The 26,298-nt window shown below is 35.0% G+C and overlaps 1 protein-coding gene across 17 annotated transcripts in view; it reads left to right on the forward strand.

Moving 5' to 3' along the window:
* The window catches only part of PTPRD (protein tyrosine phosphatase receptor type D), a 1,183,295-nt gene that overhangs the window by 1,126,492 nt on the left and 30,505 nt on the right, over positions 1-26,298 (forward strand). For all 17 annotated transcript variants that reach the window (XM_052700439.1, XM_052700447.1, XM_052700441.1 and 14 more), the window contains 3 exons: positions 2,688-2,863; positions 16,180-16,299; positions 16,877-17,031. In XM_052700439.1, the coding sequence (XP_052556399.1) occupies positions 2,688-2,863; positions 16,180-16,299; positions 16,877-17,031 (451 nt within the window). The remainder of the gene's footprint in view (positions 1-2,687; positions 2,864-16,179; positions 16,300-16,876; positions 17,032-26,298) is intronic.

Consider the following 26,298-nt stretch of genomic DNA (forward strand, 5'->3'; position numbering starts at 1 on the left):
CCTCATAGTAGAAGTGTTCCACTCCCTGGAACAGGGTCTTCCTTCTATTTTAAATAATTATAATATATTTAATTTAGAAGGTATTTATTTCAATATGATTTATTGATAAATGCAATATAAGTTGGTGAGTATTAACAATTTTAGAAATTTTGGAATTATTTATATTGAGTACCGGTAGTATTGGCTGCAGATATTTATAAAGATCATTCTTTACTGCACAGTTTGCAATACTTCTTATGCTTAATTTTCATGCTGAGTTGTGCGGTATCAGCTCTAGAGGACAGGTTTCCCATAAGATCATTTAACCACTTTACAAAGTGTTGTTTCTCTTTTTCATTTTTTCCTCAGGCTTTTATTTATAACATATGCTTCAAAGTATGATAGCAGTCATCATAATGAAATTCTAATTTATGCAGAAAACATTTCTTACCAGCTTTCTCAGTTCTTTTGGTAATAATACCCAGTTGGTGTAGATTTCTCCTGTTGGCATCATTTTACTTTTTTATCTGTTTTGTGCAAAAATGTTTTATTATCTTGATAGGGGAAGAAAATACGACATTCTGCCTAGAAATTGTATTTTCTAAGCTATTATTTCCAATTTCCACAATAAGAACTCTTGTGTAAAAAAATTAAAGTTTTCAAGAGTGAGGCTTTTGAACTCCAACCTCTTATGGCAGTAAATCACACTTTTCAGCTATAGATTATGTTTTGAAGGTGATACATTTTATTGTTTTTCACAGAAGAGAATTTCAATCACTTCTAATAATAGTCAGCCAGTCTTCCTGTGTCCATGCATCCTGTCTGAGGAATGCCATTTGTTGCCTGTCTTGTACCCCTGAAGCTATAAGGTCTCCTGTTCTAAAACATTTTGTCAAGTTTTTCCTTTACTAGCACAGAAAGTCAAATCAAGTTAAAAATTCTGTTTAAATATATTTTGAACATAAAAAAATAAGGAAACCTATCAAATTTATGGGGACATAAAGGCAAATTTTAATGCCAGATTATAGTTACAGTAACTCATAATCTGAATAATTTCAGATTTCCTTTCTTTTATTATTTTGGAAGATATTTTCAGATATATGCCACTGGTTGTCAAGTAAGACTGGAGTACACACCCTAGATCATTCCTAGATTGTGATCACCAGCAGAAGATGACTAATCAGAATAATTATGGAAGTTCAGCTTCTGACAGAAAGCTTGAGAAACACTCCATTGAACTTATTCAGCAACTTGTGATTTATGTCGAAAGAAACTCTGTTTTTTTCCGTGAAGTGAAATACTGTCTGTGAAGTCAAAATAGTCACACCTTTAGAATAAGTCTGTGAGGTTGTATCACCTTGACTGCCTTATGAAACTGTTGGTGCAACCTGCTCCATATCCTGGGGCTGTAGACTTGGACATAGTATGTTGGCTGTGCAAACATAGGCATTAATTTTTAAACAGAGAGGAAGTAGCTTCTGTTAATTACATTAGCATACCTTTTGTAACCTGTTGTTACAATGCACAGTTGTGTATTTCAGCTAATTCTTCTTGGGAACACCTTAATGCTCAACACAGCAGTGATATGGGAAACACTGCTCAGGGATCTCACCTGCCCTGTGATCTCACATAAATATTTTGTCTTCTTCCAGTCAGCAGCAGCAGTAGTGACATCATAATTCTGTTTCTAGGCAGCATGCATATAGTCTGAGCCAACAGCTGGACCATTCACCACTGAATCCTGTGGATGTGGGACTGATATCAATATGGCTATAATTACCTCTTTTTTTTGCCAGCACTTCTGTTTTTAGTTCAGAGCAGCAAGATCTCCTCTACAGCTAGCATCTAGGCAGACAGTATTTTATGACACTTATGTGCTTATCTCTAAGAACAGCCATAGCAATCATGATCTCACTGAAATAACCAAAGACCAAGACCTGGCTCAACATCATGTGGGACTGTAAGTAGACAAAATGAGCAAGTGCCTACTTGCCAAAGGCTCTGGTAGGCATACTTGAGGTCCCTGTCTAGTCCAACATATCAGAGTCTCGGGAGAATGACAGTGTAGGTCCAGTGTGAAAGTATCTCTCTTGGCTTCTGTCTCCATTTCAAGTATTTAATTTCAGGCTTGTAAATGTCTATATTTCATGCATAAAATGTACAGAAGATTCCAGTTTTTTTACTTGCTTGCTAATTTTTGTTAAAATAAAGCTATTTTGTCTCCTGTTTATTGGGAAAAATGCAAATGTCAATAATGTCAATAATCTGGCAGCATGAAATCTTTTTCTGTATTTGAAAGAAATGCAATGAGCTCAATGAGAGAGTTGACTGAAGCCTATTCAGGGTGCTGGTGGGGAGGCTGCCCTGCCTGGTCAAAGGAGATGATTCTATGTGAATAGGTGACAGCAGGCACTGACAAACCAGCTTGTGCATATTGCTGTTTTCACTCCCAGGTTTCTCCCCCTATATATTTTCAGACTTCTTACTTCCTTATCAAATTGGCTCATTTAATTAAAAAGAATGGATATTCCCAGAGTGGCGAGCATACCCAAGAAGCTGCATGCACTCACTTTCAGGAACGTATGTATTACATGATATACAGCACTTTCAGATTCTACAGTTCAGCTTTGTAATAGGATTTTTAGCTCTTGCACAATAAGACTTCAGAGAAATGCTGCCTAGTATGTTCATTCTTCTTTCTTTTGCAGGCATACCAGGAAGTGACTATATCAATGCCAACTACATAGATGGATACAGAAAGCAGAATGCATATATAGCAACACAAGGGGCATTGCCAGAAACCTTTGGAGACTTCTGGAGAATGATGTGGGAGCAACGTGGTGCAACTGTTGTCATGATGACAAAATTGGAAGAGAGGTCCCGGGTAAGAAAAACATATACATACAGCAAAACACAAAGTTAATAGTATTGTACTACCTGAGAAACAAGCTGATAGGGTTGGGATTGTATAGCCTGGAAAAGAGAAAACTCTGGAGAGATCTTACAGCAGCCTTTCAGTGTTTTAAAGGACACCACAGGAAATATGGGATGGACCACTTCATTAGAGTGCAGTGGTAGCACCAACAGTAAAGGTTTTTAACTGAAAGAGATTAGACTTCGATGAGATACAAAAAAGAGATTCTTCACTATGTGGATGGTGAAGTATTGGAACAGGTTGCTGGGGGAGGTTGTGGGTGCCCTGTCTCTACAGGTGTTCAAGGCCAGCTAGATGGAATGATGGGCAAAATAATGTAGTGGGAGGTATCTCAAACAATTTCAGGGTGTTTGGAACTGGATGATGTTTAAGATTTCTTCTAACAGAAATCATAAGATTATATGATAAATCACTTCAGGTAAGATTTTTCTTTGTTTCATATGTGTTAGTCTGCCTCCAACATATACACAAGAGCTGACCTTTTTTCTTCAGTTACTACTGTTTAGAAGTGTCCAAACAACAAAAATCACTTGCATAGGAAATGTTAGTTTCATCTGTGAAATTACAGTCACACCATTTATTTGGTAGAGTTTTTATCCTCTGAAAATCTTGACATCTCTTGATCCACATTGAATTTTGTTGTTCTTCAGTCATCTGTAAGCACTAGGAGGTGACTGAAAGACTGAAAGCATTATTTGTTTTGTAATATCAGTAATTATATCATATTGTGATAAGAAAATTCATGTATGTATGCATTCAATTTTCAGTTTTGTGTGGTATAGATTATACTTAAGATCACTGAGGATTTGGATTTGATTAAAAATATAAGAATGTTACTTTAGCACATTCTGGGTGCAAGGAAAACATAAATAATATATGCAGTAATGGAATACAAAATTCTCTGTGATACTTCAAATAAATTTTAAAGTTTATAAAATTAGGAAAGCAAAGAACTAAAACATTTAATAATAGAAGTGATGAATGGATATTAGTATAATGTAAGGGGAAATAAAAATAGTTGGTTTTCTTAAATATAATGTATAAAGATGAAATGATGGAAAGAGTGGCCACAGAACACAGCTGCACAAAGGTTTATTAGCAAGGTCTGTATTTCATGTCACACATTAGTTCTAATGGCAAATACTTTTTGGGGCAGAGGAGAAGAAAGAAAAAGAGAAAATGGTTAGAAAAAGCAGAGAAGGTGATCCCCCCAATATTCTTTTTCCAAAATAATTCTGTATATTATATCAAGACAAACTACAACTCCTCTTTGGTTGTTCCTGCATATGATGCTGTTACTGCTGATGGGAACGTGCACTGATTGGAGAAGGTTCTGCTTTAGGTTTACTGCTGAACCTGAAACACACAAATATAAAGTAGACATATAATATTTAATAATATATATAATATAAGTATAAAGCAGAAGCTGTAGCCAAATGTAGAAATCAGAGGTGAGAAGGAAAGGGTGATTCTAACATCTGTAGTAACTGCTTCCCATGGGAAACCACTAAAAGAATCAGGATTTGCAATTAATATGAATGCTGAGCAGAATAACAAACATGAATGTTAACACAGAAAAAATATTACCACAGAGGTCTTCGGTTACATGCTCCTGGGAGCCTCTGTGAAAGGGTAGAGATCTGCAAGTGAGAAGCAGGATAAAGGATTGCAAATGGAAGGTCCTGAGAGATACAAGATGTGAAGGAAACAAAGGCACTGGGCAACATACGTAGAAAGTTCATGAAAGAGAGAAATAAGTTAGGGAGGAAGAGAAAAGATTTAGAAATTTTTTTAAATTAATAAAAAGTGTATAACTGGAAAATAGCTGATATTTCAGCAACTCATGGATGAGTTCCATTTCAAAATTATGATGTATTTCTGCACGTATATTTGGAGTATTAGAGAATGTAATGTGTAGTCACTGATGTTTTTTGTGTGCTTAGATACACATAGTTGCAGTGATTACACAATTGTTGAATCTCTTGGCAATATTCATTCATTTATGGAGGCTATGAAGTATATATATATATTTACTCAACTTTTTTTTGTTTGTTTGTTTTAAATAAAGTACTTATTTTTCAGGTCAAGCAATGTGTATCATTATAATTATAGAACCACTTTCTGCTTGTACATGGGTGTACCTGTTGGCAAGTAGAAGAGACTAATTTTCAGAAAGTTAGTTTATCTGGAGACTACAGGCCTTAGTGTAGGTACTAAAAGTTCTTTGGAATTAAGCAAATGAAATTCTGTCCATTTCTTCAGTAATTGCTTCTTATATAATAATGTTGCTGCAAATGGTATCAATGCAGAGAAAAAATCTGATCCTAATAAGCAGTTAATTTCAGAAGGTGTATTTAAATATTTGAGAGTTTATCTTAATACTGCAGGCCACAGACAGCCATACCCTAGAAAGATGTTTTGATGTAACTAAATGAAATTCCATTCATTCCTCTCAATAATTGCTTAGCAGACTTTTAAAATAAATCTCCCCTTTGCTGACTGCATTCTAAAAACCGCTGATCAGAATAACAATCACCTCCACAAGTGATTAGCATTCAGCAGCAATATGTCCCTTGAGCATAATAAGAGACCAGACAGTCTAGTCAATGGATTGTCTGTTCATGTAATGCTTGTGTTTGTGTTTTCTTAGTGCATAATTTAGCTAGTTCTGTGTTCATAGGTGATACGAATTTTATGTACTCAATGTATATTGTTAGATAGCACATATCCAGCACATTATAAAGCTCCGGTCTAACTCCCATGGATTTTGGAGCAGTGTAAACATGGCACACAGATTACCTCTTTTTCTAATACAGTAGCTATAAGTAATGCAAATAATGGTGTTGATATTGAAGGAGCAATGGGAAAATCTGCATAGGAAAAATGTGATGAAAAGATTTTGTTGTTTTTTCTCAAGCTGTAATTCTAGTGTAGTGTATTTCTTATAGCAGGATAGAAGTGAAATTTCATGCTAGAAATATAAACACAGTTTTATGACTTTAAAGATGAAGATCACTGCTAAATTTGTTTCTCTTTTTCTTCTGGTTCAACTTTGTGTCTTGCAAACCTGATCATTATTCTTGTCTCAAGGTAAAATCATTTCTCTCTGGGACTTCACCTATTTTCCATCTTCAAGTTGTCATTTTGTTTTAGGTTGCTTTTATTCACTGTACAGTCCTGCAGCTTGATATCAGCATTTTTAACCTGGACAGAGTAGATAAAGATGTGGACTTTAATTGCATCCACTGAAACAAAGTGAGTTCATTAGCATGTGTTAGATGTCTGACTATCTTCAGGTTTGAGAATGCACACAGTTTTACAGCTGAGTTCGTCAACTAAAGATATTAAAGTGAATCTATAGTTTACTTGTTCAGCTATAAAAAGCTTTAGGAAAAGAGAAGATCTTTAATTTATAACCTTTCACTTTGTCAGACACAAACATAACTTTGTCAGTTATGTTTCAGATGCTATCACCTGAATCTCACTTGACGAAAGCCAAACTACTGAAAGTCAGCTCCATCTTTCAGTTATCATGCACATAATTCATGATGGCTGCTTTGAAAGTAATGCCTCCTATTCTATTATGCTGGAACATAACAGTAGAAGCAGATGTTGATGATATGGCAGTGGATGTTGAGCCTTCCTGCCAGTATTCCAATATATGTTGTTGCCATGTGAAAGATGGCAGCAGAGGGGCAGTCTGACAATGTGGTGTTTAACACAGAAGTGTGTATGAAGCAAATGTGTTTCATGGAATTCTCTTCGGCGGTGAAAGTGGCACTTACTGGTATTTACTGGGACTTTACATTTATGGAAAACAAAGAGTGGATGGAGCACAGTAGGTGGTGAGTGGTGCTTTTCAAGAGTGGTGACAGTGACAGTGTATCACTTCTACAGGTTCATATTTTTACAAGCATGACATGCAGGCTGTTGTCTTGTAGTTTCTATGGAAATAAATAGGAGGCATTTCTTTCAGAGCAATCTACTTTGCTCTGAAACATACACAAAAAATGATTATATATACTGATAGTAAATGAAACACTGTTGATAGAATAATTGTTTAATCTGAGTGAAAGAAAAAGAAGAATAAGGATGCAAATCAGAGATTAAGAGAAACAGTTGTGCATTACACCAAGGAAGGCTGCAAAGCTTGTTAAGTGTTAATGTTTCATACTTCTCTTACTTTTCTATATTTCCCTCCTCCAGAAATATAGATTTCCCTTTTTTTTTTTTTTTTTCTCTTTTCCTTTCTTTCCTTTTTTTTTTTTTTTTTTTTTCCCAGATTCACTGAATTAAATGAACTTTCTAAGTTGCGTGATTTAGAATGTGGTTCAATTTTTTCCAACTTTCACTTATTTACAAATTATAATAGATGTTCTTGTGAATGATCAGAATGATTCATCTTGTGAATAATCTCCTCTTTAGCAAAAATCTTTGATATTAAAATATACTATATAAATTGGAGAAGAAACATTCAGGTTTTTTCTCTGTTTCAGTGCAGTACTGTTGCAGATTATTCACTTGAAACAGAATTCAATCTTTTTCCTTTCCTTTAATTCCTTATTTTGAATACACTTTATTGTTTTATAACTGATGGAGAACACATACTCCTTCTACCTGGCTGGCAATATTACCTATGTTAGGACCATAATGTCTAGAAATAGAGCCTTCTGTCAAAAGAACCTCTGTAAGATCAAAGTTAAATGTCTCCATATTAATCCTAGCTATTGCTCAGATAAGAGGCAGATCCTGAGCTTCAATACCTATGAGGAAGGCTTTTGTTTTCATAGTGATACTACCAGTTTCATTCAAATTTGCAAATGATTCACTGAGTACATGAGGATACTTTTTCTGATATTGTTTGCCTGCTCCAGAGTCATTTGGCTGTCAGGAAGTATTATCATCAGTATTATAAGCAAAGAATACATAAATATTTAAGTGTACAATAATAAAAAATCTGAATATGCACGATGGAAAGTGCAATTGTGCTTTGAAACAAGCTTACAATTATAGTCTTGCTATGAGGACTTACATCAAGTTGATGCACAGTCCTTGCATTAAGGCAGATAGGAAAAGAACCCATATATTCAACTTCAAAGGCAAAAATTTCTAACATTTTTACTGAATCTTAATATGTTGATGGCGAATTAAAAACTGATATATAATGTAGCTTAACTGATTATATTATATATAGGTAAGAAAAGGCGATATTACATGCACAACAGTGAGTAGTAAGCAAAGGAATCTAAGGACATTGCTTTGCTTGTCTGTCTGAAGTGCATGAAAGTTTCCATACAAATACAGAATTGCAGTAGAGTTTTATAGGAGTTTGATTAATGTAATTTCCCATTTGTTGTGCAGGATTACAGCAGTAAATTTGAGATTTTTTCGCACCAAGTATGTTTTGACAGGTAATACTGGAGTTATTATCTGTCACAGTACTGGATCAAATATAAATGGCAATAAGACATCTTCACTAATATGAGCAGAAATGTGATTAATACATGCACTTAACAATCCATCACAAATTATATTAATATACTCCCACATGCAAATGTGTATTTCACTTTAGATAAAACAGTTGATCTGTGTATTATGCTGTGACAGCAGAAGTGGATACAACTGTTATTTTTTAAAGTCATAAGATGCATATTTAAATACTGGAACAAAATAAATAAAAGTTTTTCTACTTTCTGCAGGAATTAGAAAATACGCATGTTTTTATGTGGTGAGAAGTAAGTTAAGAGTTCTAACATGCATATTACTGGGCAGGATGTACATTGCAGATAGCACTCTCTTGTTCCAAAATTTATTGTTTTTCTAACAATTAATTAAGCGTGCAGTTTTGTAATTGGTTCATTCCCCAGTTTTAGTGGAAAATTGATCACTAATTTATCAATAAGGTACTATTAGAATTTTATTTCCTTTCTTCAGCGCTGCCAGTATGCTAAGATGTGAGTCAGAAAAAGAATGAATGACAGAGCTAAGGCCAATAAAAAGGAAAAATCTTACTCAAGTACACCATGAGTTCATCAGATTTAAAAAAAAAAAAAAAAGTAGGTTGGTACTGTTCTTTGTTAACAGTAACAGTTGGCCACCATCCAGGAATTTCTGCACCATTGTAGGAGCTGAATTAGGAGAAGTCACCATCTACATCCTAACAGAACTATGAACCTTGGCAATCTGTCTGGTCATTATAGAAGCATTCTCAGAGAAGCAAGGGCAGGAGGAGCACAGCTTTCATTCAGAAGCAGTCAGTCATAGGTACCTAATTCACACAGTGCCACTACAATCATCTAGTTATGGATATATGCTAATATAACTGCACCCACTTCAGGAAGAAGTGTTATGCCAAGGGACCTCAGCTAGAACTCCAACTGTTGCATCAACAATAAAAAGAGTCATGAGAATATCTGAGAATAATATATGAGAACTGTATGTAGTGTTAATACAGTGATAAAACAAATTCTGCAATGCTACTGCAAAGACTAAAAGCAATTTTATCAATCTGTGTCTGTTTATTTCAGCTTATACGCATTTGAAATTGAGCACATACTGAATGAATGCTCTAAGTGAAAAGCGATTGGTAAACTACAGAGAATCTCAAAGAGAATGTTAATAATCAGAGGTTTGAAAAATTATAAATGGGGAAGTCAGAAATAATTGGTTTTGTTTTATATGGTAGAAATAAAATGTGCTAGCTTTCTGGTACATTAAAAGCTGTTAAAAAGATTATGCCAATCAACCATTTTCCCTTCCTGTGGGGCTCTACAAGTAAGAAATCAACTTTGCAGGAAAGAGTATCTATTTCATGGTATTGAAAGAATTTTCAAAATATAATGTCATGAATGGAGCAAACTCTGTAGGATGCTTTCTGCAGTCTCTTTAAGCTGTCAAGAACTGCTAACATTAGAGCCTTACTTTAAATGATAAAGTAGTACCTGCTAAACTGACAATGTAGTTTTTGTCAAATAACCACCAAGTTTTTTGTGTTACGATTCTGCACCCATAAATGAAATTGTTTCTCTTTGCTTTAGGATAAACTAGTAATTTTCTGGAAAATAAGGTTTTCCTGAGGCGTGTACAGCAATGAGTTTAATGAAAACTATATTGTACGTCTGTAATTTGAATTTATTTGCTTCATTCATTTGCTTTGTGCTTGAGGTAAGACATAAAGTACTATCTCATGCAATTTTTTTCTTATTGCAGATAAAGGGACACTTATAGGTTATGGCCTTTAACATTTTGAGTTATAAACTTTCCTAACAAAAATTAAAATTCTGCATACTTTTTTTGAACGCAGGTATTAATTCATTTTTGTTTAAGCTCTTTGTCATATAGTACTGTATGACTATAGGGACTTTTTAAAGGAATTTCAGGCTTGAAAATGTTAGTGATTTAATTAATTATTATTTAGGGGAGAAAAAAAAAAAAAACTAGGAAATTCTTGTTTGTCAGATTATGTGGAAGGACTCAAGACTGGTATTTACAATGAGAAATATGTGTTCAAATTTTGAGTTCATCAGACAAGTACTTCTGAATGAGAACATTCTGATTTAAATTTACCATCAATTGTAAAGTTTTTACCACTTTCTGAGGAAGTTAATGAATACAGCTGTGTACTGGGAGGCTCATGCTAGTAATGTTTTTGGGGTGCTCTTTCTGATCAGTCTCACAAGAACGTGAAATAACTCTGAATGCTTTCAGCTGAAATTTCAGCTTTTTAAGCTGAAATAAGGTTGTAAACTTTTAAGGCCTCTAGAATTTTAATCTCTTCACCAGTTTTCTGTTTCCCGTTTTCATCCTTTCTCATCTCATGCCCAGCTTTCAAGTGAACAAAGAATTGTGAGAAGAACAGAACTTTGTTGCTCAGATGTTTTAAACTATTTTTTTTTCGTTAGTTTCTTACATAATACTCACAACAGCTAAAAGAGATGGCTCTCTTGTATGGACCATAGAAAATCTTCAGTAGAACCCATGAATTGTTTAATATATCCATATTCTTATATGATTTTTTTTTTTTTTTTTTCCAGTTAAAGGAATATTCAGGCTGCTTACAGTGATCAGCCTTGAGTACAGGAAAAGAATGGTGCATAAAAGTAGTCAGCCCATTCCCTAGTTCCTCTGGATTTACTTCATAGAAGCCTTTTACCTTTGGAAAATCTAGCTGTATTTAAACTGTTTGACAGACTCATCTTTCAAAATAGATTCACTATGGCCCTGTTTTCCGTGCTGTTATGAAGTGTTAAAAAAAAGGGGATGTCAGATTGATGAATTTCAAATATAATTCTGAATTTTTACTGGCTTGTATAGATGAAGATGAAAGACAAGTTAGAGAGCATATTTCAAATATTCCCAACTCTCAATTTAAAGTCAGTTTCTTTTTATTTTAATGCCTGTACCACACTCAGTCATAAGGATTATAATAGGAGTCATGCTTTTAATTATCAATAATCTTTCAGTGCTAATGACTAACCTAGTATTCATTTGTCTATACTATCTTACAAGTACGTATGCACTATAAATCCATATTAGAGATCACTGCATACAATTGTTCTCTGTTCTGCAGTGGAAAAAAAAAATATTTTTAGAAAAAAATGTTTAGAAACAATCAATTGTTTTGGGAACACACTTGGTGAGGCTTAGAAGTTCTGTCTTCCAGGGAAAAGGTGTTCAATTCCTTCAAAAATTAGAACTCTATTAAATCTGGTATTTCTTCAAACCAAAATCTAAACATAGACTGTTGAAAAATGTATGAAAACCGTATGAAACCATATTTCTCACAGGACTTCAAAATTTTAATCTGCCATTTACTGTTGCATGAAAGTGAATGGATGACACATTGCCAAATCTTATTCTAAAATGGCCTTCAAAGTGTGGGTGTTTTGTTTCATTTTTTCTTGTAGAATCCTTGCATTACAGTCTGTCACACTAGTGTTATTGTCTGTGATATTTAGACTCAGATCATCCTGATATTTATGTGTCATGGCATTGTTGCAAAAAGCACAATTACTTTAAATAGCAACTGCTTGCAGACAGAGCATTAGCTGAAATATCTGAGGAACCCATCTAGCCTTTTAGCATTTAAGGCAGTTTTCGTCAGCAACTATCAGCACTACTTTTCTATTGGACCATTATGATTCAGCATTATAGAATCATAGAATAGTTTGGGTTGGAAAGGACCTTTAAAGAGACATTTTCTTTCAGCAAATAGAGGTATTTTCTTTTTGAAGAAAGACTTTGAAAATGAACTCTGAGATTTTTGTCTGTAGAGGGCTATTATTATTATGAAAACCAAAGGAAGAAGTTTGTCACATGCTACTGTTATTTCAGATTTAACATAATTCATATGCTATTCATACAACAAGGAATACACTGTATGAATCTGCCTATTATTAGTTTACGCTCTCTTCCATGAACTGCATTTTGACCTTATAATCTCAGATAGTCTGTAACAATTAGTTCATTGTTAAGATTCACCTGAAGGGACTTCTCAGTCAAACTAATGGAACTTTGCACTGGAATACTATTTCTCTGCCCTTGGCTGTCAGAATTATTTGTATTTATATGTTCAAATGAAAATAACTTTTCTTCAGCTCTGTTTATGCAACCATCTGTTGTCTGTAATTTGTCAAAGTGTGAATATCCACAAACATTCTTAAGACTCTGGTCGCTAGTTAAGCCCCTCAAGTTTGAAATGGTCTCAACATTCTCATTCTTCACAGAAAAGAAAGCATTTAACTTTGCATTCACTTTTGCTTTCAGAGAATGCTCAAACCTCCACAGTTTAAAGTAAAGGTGATCTGCATGTAAGAGTTGTCAAGAAAGAAAAGATGTGTATGTTTGAGAAGCAGGATGCAAGAATGTTGTTATCATTAGTTATGTCTTCTAATTGTGTTTACTATTATGGTATTTACAAGATTTTATAATATATTTACATGTCTTTTGACAGCTAAAGTCATGAGAACTTATATATGGCAATTAGGCAGGATCAGATAGGAAAGGTAGTAATAAGTGGTATTCTTGTCATTATTTGTAATTTAATTTTTCTTCAAAATTTCCAGTGAGTTCTTTCATTCTTATATGACTCTTGCCATCTACAGTGACAGGCAAGAGAACATTAGGAAATTACTGGGGAAAGCTATTTTCTTGTAGAGTCAAGATGCCAAAAAATGTCTCACTGTGTACAGGTGTATGTAGTCTGCAGAGGAATAGCTCAGCCTTTGAAAGTGGGAACTGAGTGAATAAGTAGAGGATGAAGACTACGAAGTTCACCAAAATCTTGTTGCAAAATTGGTTTGAAAATAAATTAATTCCCTAGTCTGCATTTCTTTAGGAGAATGCCTACATTAAATGTCACTGTGCTTACCACATTCAAATTGTCAGGTTTCCAAACCACGTATACAAGTGAGGAAGACATTCCCCTTAACAGAAGACATTTAAGTGCAGTCCATAGAGCTGAAGTAAAATACATCTAGCAATCACCTTTTAAAAACAGATTTGTAAACATTTCGTACTACATTATGGGTGATGTTTTGAGAATTCTTTTTCTGAAAAAAAATATTAATGTATAATCTGAAAATAAATTTACTTTAAGAGCTGCAGTCCAGGATTGTAATCTTATGTTTTTGAAAAATCTGGATAAAACATTTAGCAGGAACTCTGCTTTAGATAATAGTGTCTTAACATTTGATTGTCTCAATTATTTGGTTCTTTTCTCCTGGGAATGCTGGTACAAAACATTGTTCTCATCTTTCACGAAGATATATTGTTAGGAATGTTGATATAGTAAGTGTTGTGATCACTAGCAAAAATCTAGGGACAGATAAGAACACATGTTTGAAGACCTCTTGTCCCAGGAAAAAATCAAGAGACAATAAGAATAAAGAATATAATTTCATCAAAAAAAAAAAAAAAAAAAAAAAAAAACAAAAAACCTCATGTTCTATTCCAGAAAATCAAAATTGTATCAATCAAAAATCAGTTTTTCTTTCTAAAAAAATTGATACTTACTTTCATAATTTCCATATTCAAATAATGCATACAGTGATCTATAGATTGTGTTTATTTTAAACAATATTTAATTTTGTGTAAGCCGTCTTCCAGGATTAGTGCTCTGTATCAGCTAGATATCACAGAGTATCCCAGAAAAATTGGAAAATTGATGGAGTGTATGTTTGAAAAGCTAATAAATGAAGAAAAGCAAAGGCTGATTATAAAAGAGCAGGCATATAAGTTTTCTCCCATCTTAACTGAAAAGGATAAATTTTCTACAAATTTCTGGATAAATGTTTAACATTAGATTATCACACTCCTAGTTCTGTTCTTAATACCTCCCCAGGACTATCTCAAATGGAAACACATTAGCAAGTGTTGTTTTTGGAGAACACACAACTTTCAAAGTTTCTTCTAGTTAGTTCTGGTAAGAGTGTTAGCTGCTAAAAATATATATATATATACAATGTCTTCTTATAGGAGATAAAATAAAGCACAACTGTTCTAGACAAAATACAACTAAGTTACAGTATCTATATTAAGGTAAAGTGAAATGAGTATGCTGCAGTTGCTTTTTTTACTACCAGGAGTCCTGCAAAGTTTATCACTGATATTCATTATATATTTAGTAATTGCTCTTTCAGCAATTTTGTTACAGACAGAACTGACATTTTTGTATAATATATCTGTCAGTGAAACACAACTATTTTTGTATAGTCTCTGTACTATTTTGTATCATCTTCTTTGAATGTATTAGACATCTTGTATTGATTTTTTTCTTAATAGCTTTCATTATAAATACTAAACATCATATTCAGTTTCAAAAAAGATTGTAAGCGTATGCTCTCTTCTGCATTATCTTAGTCGGAATTATTTCAGCTTGTTAATATAATCTATAGTGTTTTAAAATGGAGATTTCTCTGAATGAAATGTCCTATGTCTTTTAAAATGTGTTGAATGAAACCATATCATCCATATAAATTATCAAATCATATCTTTTAAGTTCCTACAAACATGATTTTGCTTTATGCATCATAACACTGAATTAAGAAGGAAATTGTATTTTCACAATGCACTTAATAGTTGCAGATATTTTTTTATTTATCTGTGTACTAAAATTATTTCTCAGATAAATTCAGTATTATACCGAGATATTTCTGAACATGCTATGTGTTTCATACAAGGGCTGCTCCAAAAATAATATCTTCTGTTTTGTTATGTTGGCCCAGAGTGCCAGAGGCAGATAGTGGTGGTATGGCAATAAAGGTTGAGCCTTCTCATCTTACATTATTGTGTTGCCATGTGACAGATGGCAGCAAAGGGGCATTCTGACAAAATGGTGTCTGACATGGTTGTGCACATGAAGCAAAGGTGTGTCACTGAATTCCTCCAAGTGAAAGAAAAAACTGCATCTAATGACATTCATCAACACTTGCTGAATGTTAACCAAACAGTGGGTGTGAGTGCAGTGAGGTAGTGAGTGCTGAATTTCGGCAGTGGCAAGAGCAGCAGAGTGCCATCTTGTCTTGTGCATATTTTTACAATCACAGTATGCAGGCTTTTGTTCATCAGTGGCTAAAACGCATAGCTAATAGGAATGTGTGGAAGAGTAGTGTTTTACAGATGACATTTTGCTCTATCAAAGAGTGTTATTGTACTCTTTGAATCTGTTGTATTTTCCATGTAAACAGAGACATTCTGTTTGAAGCAACAAACATACTAGCATCAGAGAAACACTTTATATGTTTTCAGACTGACATAAAATAGATTAAATGTGACAAGTATTCAAAAATTTGTGTATCTACACTCACTAAATTAATGTTATTAAATTATAGTATGTTAAAGAGGAGTTAATCAGGTTATGTTTTATCTATTATAAATTGTCTATTATAATTTTTATATAATTATATATAACTGTAATATAAAAATTACAATTATCTATTATAAATTTATAGATTTATAAATTTATTATAAAATTATTTATCACAAAACAACTATTAATTTTTCTTTAGTGTATCTACACATATTGGTACTTTTGACCATCCACACCACACCTCTGAATATATAAATACCCATTGTAGAAGAAGATATTAGAAGCCTCACTCACAGAAAAGCAGTTCTTGTGGAAAATGAAATATCTTGTATTGAATCCATAGCTGTTTTTAAACATTGTAACTCCTTACATTTTGAAACCTACAATGACTAAACACTCTGGCATGCAACAAACAGCAGTTTTACAGTATTAAGGAATTGTATGTTTTTCACTACAGGTGAAGTGTGATCAGTACTGGCCAAGCAGAGGCACAGAAACTTATGGACTCATCCAAGTGACCCTTTTAGACACGGTTGAATTGGCAACATACTGTGTTCGTACATTTGCACTTTACAAGGTATATAATTTCTTTTATTCCTTCTCCCTCTTTGCTTTCTTTTCTCTTCCTTTCCCTTCTACTCTCTTCTTTTCCTTCTCTCTTTTTCCTTATTTCTCTCTATCTTCCCTCCACATACTCCCTTCCTTCCTCCTTTCTTTTTCTTCCTGCCTTCCCTCCTCTTTTCCTCCTTCTCATTATTCTCATCCCCTCCTTCTCTCTCTTTACCCCTTAGCAAAACTGAAAAATGAAACCTACTGTCAGCATATACTCATATTCCAGCATGGTATTTTGTAGATTAATACAGAAATCTCTTTATTCATAACTTCACTGAGTGAAATATTAACCGAAGTACTAAATCTTCTTGTGATTAATTGCTGCAGATTATGATTAAAGCTCTTACATTGTTTCAGTGATGCAATTTTGAATATAAGAAAATTTTTTTCCTCCACATAGCCTGAGTTCAGTTTCTCTCTGGTACCAAATATGATTCAAAATGCCTTCTCTGGTATGTATTCCTCTCGAGTGTTTCACTTACTGGCACTTAATGGCAATTTTGTCATAAAGTTTTTTGTTTTTTGTTTTTTTCATTTCTTAGAATGGTTCAAGTGAGAAAAGGGAAGTAAGGCAATTCCAGTTCACTGCCTGGCCTGACCACGGTGTTCCAGAACACCCAACACCATTCTTAGCTTTCCTGAGACGTGTCAAGACCTGTAACCCACCTGATGCTGGTCCGATGGTAGTGCATTGCAGGTAAGCTCAGAATGTCTTTTATGTCAAGATTATTGCTTTCTGGTTTATTGCAGATGAAAACCTTCTCTTGTAAAGACTTCTGAGTTTGTCAAAAACTCAGTTACACTGAGTAGTTACACTGAAAATAATAGAACAGAATATGGCACTGCCAAGTTAGATGGGCGGAAAATATTTCCTTTGGTTTGTACAGGGGAAATTAATTTTAGAATATCTGAAGTTCTGCAGGGTGAACAGGTGACTTTAGTCTATATCTCTGTAGATACAGAAGTATCTATTTTTCAGACGACAGCAGGAAAGGAAAGAGGGTCCTGCTGGTTTAAGAGGCTGCATATTGAAGAAAACATGTTCTGAAAAATAAAACAGCTTTTGAAATTATGATTTGCATTGTGTAGGAAAGTAAATAACATAAAAATTAAGAATGTTAAACTGTAACTTTTATCAAAAATAGGTAGAAACTTTGATCTATTTTCAAGGTTAACTTCTTGAGAACTGTGAGGATATGCAGTGGCAATGGCAATGGCAAAAGCCATGTATGGAGAACGGTTCCTGGGAGATGATTGCTCTATGACGCTTGCAACTAGCAAAATATTTGGGACACTACAAGAGATGAATTAATAAACTTTATAGAGAACAACATCAACTTCTCTTAAAGGTTTCTAGCAAGGAAACTGAAGACAAGGAGAAGGGGAATCTTTGGAAATATTTGACAAGAACAAACCTGCTAGAAATATGTAAGATCATACTAAGGTTAGCAGCATACCCTTACAAATGCTGATAGAAATAACCTGTCATAACCCACTCAGATTAGGACTATGTTGTAGTAATTAACAATTTATTGTGCTGTCACATTCAAAGTGAATTTGTAAGATTACTGATTTTTGTAGACTTCATTTTTCCATAGAATCGTAGAATAGTTTATGTTGGAAGGAATCTTAAAGATCATAGAATCATAGAATCACAAAGGTTGGAAAAGACCTCCAAGATCATTCAGTCCAACCATCCAGCTCCCACAAATATTTCCCCTTTTTCTAAATTTTCTAAACCATGTGCCTTAGAACAGCATCTAAATGTTTCATGAACACCTCCGGGGAAAGTGACTCCAGCACCTTCCCAGGCACACTGTTCCAGCACATAACCACTCTTTTGGAGAACAATTTTTTTCCTAGTATCCAACCTGAATAAAGGCTGTTGCAACTTTGAGTTTATTCCCTTTAATCCTATCACTAGCTACACAAGAGAAGAGGCTGACCCCCACTTTGCCTCAACCTCCTTTCAAGCAGCTCTAGAGAGCTCCCCTGAGCCTCTTCTTTTCCAGACTGAACAATTCGAGTTCCCTCAGCCGCTCCTAATAAGACTTGGTCCAGACCCCTCACCAGCTTCATTGCCTTCTCTAGACATACTTCAGGGCCTTGATGTCTTTCTTGTAGCGAGGGGCCCTAAACAACATAGTACTCAATTTGCAGCTTTACCAGCACTGAGTACAGAGGGACAACACTGTTTCTGGTACAAGCCAGAATGCCACTGGCCCTCTTGTTCGCTGAGTGTGCTGCTGGCTCATGTACCACTGAATATCAACCAACACCCTCAGGTCCTTTCTTCCATGCAGTCTTGCAACTACTCTGCCGCCGGCCTATGGCGTTACCTGGGGATGTTGTGGCCAAATTACAGAACCTGGCACTTGGTCTGTTGAACTTCATCCCACTGACCTCAGCCCAGCAATCTAGCCTGTCTGAATCCCTCTGTATGGTCTCCCTACCCCCAGGCAGATCAATACTTCCTGCCACTGTGGTGTCATTTGCAGACTTGCTAATGGTGTACTCAACCAACTTTACCAGGTTATCACTAAAAATATTGAATAGGAGTGGCTCCAGTACTGACTCCTGGGGATCACCACTCATGACCAGTCACTGGTTGTATTTAATTCCATACACCACCACTTTCTGGGTCTGGCCCTCCACTCTGTTCTTTACCCATAAAAGAGTGTACCTGTCCAAGCCACAGACTGCCAGCTTCTCCAGGAGAATACTGTGGGAGACAGTGTCAAAGGCTTTGCTGATTCTAGGTAGACTACATCAACAACCTTTCCCTCATTTTCTTATTAGGCTCACACGAGCCCACTGTATGGGAACTGCTAAATCATGGCCAGAACCTCTGATTGATCACCTGAGGCAAGCAATGAGTCAGCCAGAGGAGCACAGGTGAAGGCAATTCACCTGTGCTGCCAGAAGGGATGGAGCCAGGCTCCACCCCTCCTAGACCTATTAAGAGCTAGCTACCAGTGAGGAAGGATCTCCTCTGGAGATCACTTCTGCTTGTGTTTTGTGGGTGAACCCAGGATAGGGGTAAGCCTTCTATTTGTTCTCTTTTGTTATCATAGTCTACTTTGCCTAACTCTCTTGTTTATTTTGTGATTATAACATCCTAATATTCATTGATTATACACCCACCTTTCGAGATCCAGATCTCTTTGATCACATCTCTTCCTTCTATTTCATCAATTGAACCACTTAGCTTGCCATCATCTGTTAAGTTGCTGAGGGTGCACTCAATCTCTTCAAATTATGTCACTGATAAACATGTTAAAGAGCATCAGCCCCAAGATGGAACCGTGGGGAACACCAACCATCATGGGCCTACCCCTGGATATGTGTTTACCATACTTCAAACCAATTTCCTACTCACTAAATAGTCCACCCTTTGGATCCATATCTCCCCAACTCAGAAAAAAGGATGTGATGTGGGACTATATTAAAGGCCTTCGAGAAGTCTAGATTGATTATATCAGTTGCTCTTCATCTATTGATATTATTATTCCATTAAAAAAGGCCACCAGATTGATCAGACGCAATATACGCATGGTGAATTCATACTGGCAATTTCGGATCACATATTTGGATAGTTTGGCATAATTGCCTCAATTTCCTCTGTGCAAAAATATTCAAACTAAGTTTTTAAAAGGCATACAGCAAGACAGTTGGAAAGATTAAATGAAATATATCATTTAGTGACATTAATAAACCATTTTTTTCTCTCTTACTGGTTATTCATGGAAATTTCAGTTAAATTGGTAATTGGTTTATGATTTTATGTCTGTCGAGGAATTTTTTTCCTATTTCCTATTAATCCGTGTATGTATACACTACAAAATGCATAAGCTGGTAGTAAATTTGTCCAAGTTCTTTGCCTTATGTACAACATTTTAAGACTTGATTCTAGGCATTTCATAGAACTCACCCATGCTATATCTACTAGCAACAGTTTATGAGCAGAAAAACTTATGAAAACTGATTCACTGATTCAAATTTATGTCTCCATGCTTTAAAAATTCCTATTTCATTGAGCATAGACAGCCCAAAGTTTTTGAATGTAGTTGATAATTCATCATTAATTTATTAAAGACATTCTTACAACAGAAAGGCTTGTGTACATCTCTCCAGTGAGCTCTTGTTTCTTGGGTGAAAATACTTCGTACAGGTAGGTACTATTTCAATTACAGTCTGTTCTATTTATAACGAGTGTCCCAACATTTGGCCTAACTGGGCTGCACTGAATTATCTTTGATCATATATAATATACATCTATAAAGTTTGTGTACATAAATAACAAAATTAATTTTTGTGAAAACATCAAGAAAATAAGAGAGAAACAAAAACATAGTGGGATATTTGACCATGTTTTTGTGAAATCAGCTCATCAGTCTGGTTCAGTGGAAGTGGTAGTAATTCTTAGTGAATTCTCAAGATTCCCATCAGGGATTTTTGATGAAATTTACTCTTCCTTTGCTTCATCCTTGAAAATACATATGTATATACTTCCAGAAAATGATAACATAAACAGCGAGTGATTGTGAAGCAGGGGAAGTCCTTCTCTGGTAAGATAGAACTCAAAAGCTTCTAACAAAGAAACGTGATCAAATTTTTGGACTGAGTATCTGATCGCTACTATATACATTCCTTTTGAAAATTTGCAGGTAATGTGTTTGTCTTGACTGAAAATGGAATCATGAATATAACAAAAAATTATATATTTTTTTCAGGAAGCTTGAAATCTGTTGTCAAATTCCTTTGTCAGTCCAGATATCAAGTACACATACTTTTTTTCTGTTCACCGGACTGCTTTTAGCCAATATATTTAAAAGCATACATTTATTTGCCATAGCTTGAATTAGCACTGCACTTCCCCTTTCCCATGTCCTGATTTCATCACAGACAGTCCTGATCACACAATAATTGTGTCTTTCTGAGCTTTGAGTGTGTACCTGGGGCCAGTCTGGGCTGTTCAGTAGGGAAGGACCACCACCATGAAAGTGTGGGGTGGGGCTGCTGTAAGATAGGCTGGGCTGAGCCACATGCAGCCCACAGGCTGTGGGTTGGACATGCTGGAAAAAGCTTTCATCTAATCACTCCCTTTGTACATAATTTAGTAAAATCACAATGCGACTGCTGCCTTGGAATGGTTTGGTCTGATTTGCAGAGCAGATCTAGAAAAAGGCTTTTCTTTAATGAAAAAAAAACAGTCTTAAATCCTATGAGTCTGTTTGAGAGAGCCTGTAATGTATGGTCTAATGATTGTGAAGAAAGCACGTTTCTGTTTGAAGTAGGATTAGTGCAAGCAAACAGGTGCTAATCACATCACAATAAAATAGCACTGCAGGGTGTTTGGAGTTTTATGCCTTAGTGCTTTCAAAATATCACAGTAGTAGTTCTTTCAGTAACCAAACATAAAATTTTAACATGTGAGTGCATTCCTATATGTTCGAATTTCTGTAACATCAGCACCAAAAAGTTTATCTTTAAGACACCTAGTGAAGTTTTTCCATCTTTTGTTAATGCTATTATTGCAAACACACACACACACAAAAGGGATTTTTTGGAAAAAGTGACACTGTTAAGTAACTCCATGTCTGACTGTACTAACAGAATCAGCATAGTAAAGCCTGGTTAAATTTCAAAAATTAACAACATAAAATATGTTGTATTTTTTAAAGTAGAATTCTTTCCTAATTTTTTTTCAATAGCACTATTTAATAGGGGAAATTCTCAGCTACAATCCAATAGTTTTCAACATGGTCTCTGCTACTAGCTGTGCTTTTTTACCAGTGGAAGTGACCCACTGTTTCACAGCTTCTGTGACAGTGTTATTGCTAGGAAAACGTTGCCCTCCCAATCCATCTTTCATCAGCCCTAACAGATGGATGTCAGAAGGTGTCAAATCCAGAGCACACAGCAGGTGTGGTAGTACAGTCCAGCTAAGCCTGGCGATGTGCTCAAAGCTCTTCAAACTGGTGTGGGATCTGAAGTTATATTGTTGCAAAAGAAAGGTTATTTTCTTCTTTGGCCCAATTCTGGAAGGTCAAGCCATCAGTTTAGTCAGTGTTGCAATGTAGCAGTCAGAGATGATGATTTATCCATGCTCCAGGAAAACCAGAAGAATCACCCCTTTCCTGTCCCGAAAAACAGTGCACACCACTTTACTTGCTGAGGGCTGTGTCTTGAGATAATTCACATGTTGCCACTCTATGGACTGCAATTTTCTATCAGGCTTATTGTCATGCTACCATATCTTGTCACTGGGAGCAATTTGATCCAGGAAACTATCATCTTTAGCTTTGTATTGGTATATGGTTCATTTTTCCCTATGTGAGCACTCTTGGGACTCACCTGGTGCAAATTTTGTGATGTTCCGATATTGTCACCATTGTTTCCAACATGTTGAAATTGAAATACAACTCCATACTCAGTTCCCTGATTATAATCTGCCAATTCATTTGAATAAGCTTTATTGAGAATCTCTTCATTTGATAGCTGTGCATGGCTGTCTGGAACTTTGCTTATCTTTCACACTGCTATTGCCACTGCTGAGATGCATCACCCACCACCTCACTGTGCTCGTATTCACTGTTTTGTCTCCAGAAATGTTCAGCAAGCACTGATGAATGTGAGTGGGTACAATTTTTGTGGCAAGAAGGAATTCACTTCCACACCTTAGCTTTGTATTCACTTCCATTCTGTCAGACTGCCCCTCTGCTGCCATCTCTCAACATAATGGAATATTGGTGCAAAAGTTCAACCTCTTAATATACCACCAGCATCTCCCTCTGACTTCATAGGCGAACGTAATAAAATAGGAGGCATTATTTTCAGAACAGACCTTAAATAGAACGTTGTAACACTTTTCTCTCTGGAAGTTAGATGTAGGTCAGCAGATCTCTCACATTTTCTCAAAGGCTCAATTCACATATAAAAGTCAAAGGGGATAAGGCTCTTGCTAGATTTCTTTCTTTCAAGAACACAGTGAACATGCTTAATAAAAAAATAAAGCCATTGTAAACTTCAGTGCTTTTTATATTCTAAATTTATTAGTAGTCTCTACTACTCCAGCCAATACAATATGTTCAGAAGTTCATTTTTTTACTTCAATTTCTATATGCAATTTACACAAAATATGTTAAGATATACAGGGTTTAATACCATGGGAGTGTAAGCTCTTTTTCTGGAACTGGAACTTTCTGATATCATTTCATAGACCAAATGTTAGCAATCATTTGTCCAGGACTGTTAAGAATTTTTTTTCTTTCTAAGGAGGAGGTGGAAAACAGTATGCTGCTTCCTAGGGACTGTATAGAAGTCCTTCATAGGATGACAAACTGGTTGAAAGTCAGTCTTGCACAGAAAACCAGCCTCTCCTAAAGCTAAACTGAAGCAGTTCTGTAGACAGTACATTCTTCAGCTGGTAACTAGCTGAAAAAATGATTGATAAGTATTGCTGGAATCTCTGTTAAATCCAAACAGAAGAAAAACAAACAAATAAAAGCAGTGTTACTTCATGAGGGTTAAAATAGAAACTATCTACTTCTAGTCTTTTTGATTAAATCAGTCTGATGTGTATAAAGCCATCTTTCCTTGGAACATAGCCTGTGGTTCAGGGCATTATATCACTAGTGCCATGACTCAGGCTTCAATTATCTTTTGAAATCCTAAAAAGATACTATAACTACACAGGGCAAGATATTGTTTCTGGTGAAGTCAGAAATTCATAAAGGAATGTAGTAAATGCCATTACCAGATAGGATCAGTGATTTTCAAGATCAGTATCCTGTGTCTGACAATGACAAATGGCAGAACTTTAAGGTGAAAGTATAAAACACCAGTATGGAGTATATTTCAGTAAGATTTCTTCTTAGCAGCATTCAGCCAGTGACTAGCTTAGCCCTGATTTGTAAGAATTTCTGTTCTTTCTCAGCTACATTTTTAAGAACAGAATTAAACTGCCTTATTTTCAACTTTTTTTTTTTTTTTTTTTGTCTAAATGTTATGCTCAGACAAGCTGTTTCACTCATCTGATACCTATTTACTTCTGGTTTAAACACCTGTTTCTTGATTTAACTGAATGTCTTTGGGTAAAAGGAAGAAAAAAGAGCATTTGTTAATATTGTTTCGTATGTTACACATCTACAGGTTTTTCTTGTGTTTGTCCTTCATGGTAAACAATCTTCACCTGTTTCAGTCTTAGTCACATGAGAGAGGAGGCAGAGGAGTCCTTGCATCCCTAATTATATTTTGCAGTCCATCTCTTCTCTCTCACGTGTCATACCATTTTCTGATAGTAACAGAAACAGAACAGCCTTACTAAAAGTAGCTGTTCCTCAAGTCTTTAAAAAAAATAATAGTAATTGATAAAACAGTAAAAATACTTTCCAAACTACGACAGGTTTACTTGCAAAGTTGTATACTGGAGGTACTGAGAACTGACTTGATTTGAGGTAGGAAATGGTTTCTATTGAGCATGTATCCTGGAGAATGGTGACTTTTCACTCAGTGAAATAGCATTCCCTTTATGAAAATGTAATAATTTGTGTAAGCTTTCTTGAACAGAAGCAGTGCCTTTTCCATATGTTATTTCAAATTACAAGTATGTTTGTGCTGATAATTATTTCCACATATATATTACCATGTCCTACAAGGCCTGTAATTTCCTTTGACCTAAGCTGTAGTTTGATACATTATTTGATCAGCTCTTTTAGTGAGTCATTTTATCCATATGTATTTAGTTAATTGGTTATTTTTCTCCCCGCCCATGTTTATATGTAATATACTCTACAAAGGAAAAGGAAATCTGACTGCTTGCAGCTGAGTCTAGTAAAAGAGCAATTAGATTCTATCAGAGCCAGCAGCTGCCCATAATGTATTCTGAATAAAAATTACAAGGGAAGAAAAGAATCCAGCCATCTGCAGGAAATGTGAAAATATTTTTATAACCCAATTGCTGAATTCTGGAAAGGGGTATCTCTGAGATTTCCCAGATGTACCTACAGTATATTCCGGAATATCCATGGACACGCAGTACACTGGAATGCATTGCATCAACTTGGCTACAAGACATGTTTGGCTAACTTTGAACAGGCTGTATTTTCATCTAAAGTAATCAGCATGAAAGCCTCTTTAAATCATCTCCCTCTACAAGTAAAATGCAGCTTTAAAAATCATATTGTTATATTTTAGTAGGGGCTTTCCAATCAGTATTCAGCCTTGAATAGCTGTCTTTATTCATTTTTCATATACTTGTACAGGCTTAGTTCAGAGTCTCATCACTTGTTATCAGATTTCGTCAACATCTACTTTTCCAAGTGAATCCTGAATTGCAGTGCTGAATTGTTTGTTTGTTTGTCAACTGAATTTTAAAAGTAGATGATATTTGTTCAAAGATTGTCATTGTACTATCCAAGCTCATTTTAAAGCTATTTTACTGTATGTATATATAAGTATATAAGTATATATACATATAGTAAAATAGCTTCAAAATATATATTAATATTTAAAATATATATATATTTTAAAAAGAAAAGAAAAGAAAAAAAATCATGATTTTCATTATAACTTCTCTATGGTATGAAAGAAATCAGACAGAATTTTTCTTTTTAAGCACTTGGCTTAAGAGAACAGAGACCTGGAAGAGCCTTAATATGAGCTCATCAGAGAATATTTATTTTTTTCTTCTGTATCTCATTACATCATTACAGTATTACAACTGCATCAATTTAAACCAAATGTAATCCTGTGAATGTGTCCTCTCAGAAATATTAGTTCTCCCTGAAAAAAGAGCTATTTTGAGATAGAAATCTGAAACGGTAGATTTGCTACAGTTCCATCATCTTAAAGCTTGAGGACTAATTTCTGATTCCTTCTAAGTTTTCAAACATAAATTAATACAATATTATAGGCAAGTAGAGCTCAATTAACTTAGGATTTCCAACTTGCAATAGATATC

This window comes from Tympanuchus pallidicinctus, unplaced genomic scaffold (genome assembly GCF_026119805.1).
Source record: "Tympanuchus pallidicinctus isolate F22 unplaced genomic scaffold, pur_lepc_1.0 scaffold4, whole genome shotgun sequence".
Classification (NCBI taxonomy): Eukaryota; Metazoa; Chordata; class Aves; order Galliformes; family Phasianidae; genus Tympanuchus; species Tympanuchus pallidicinctus.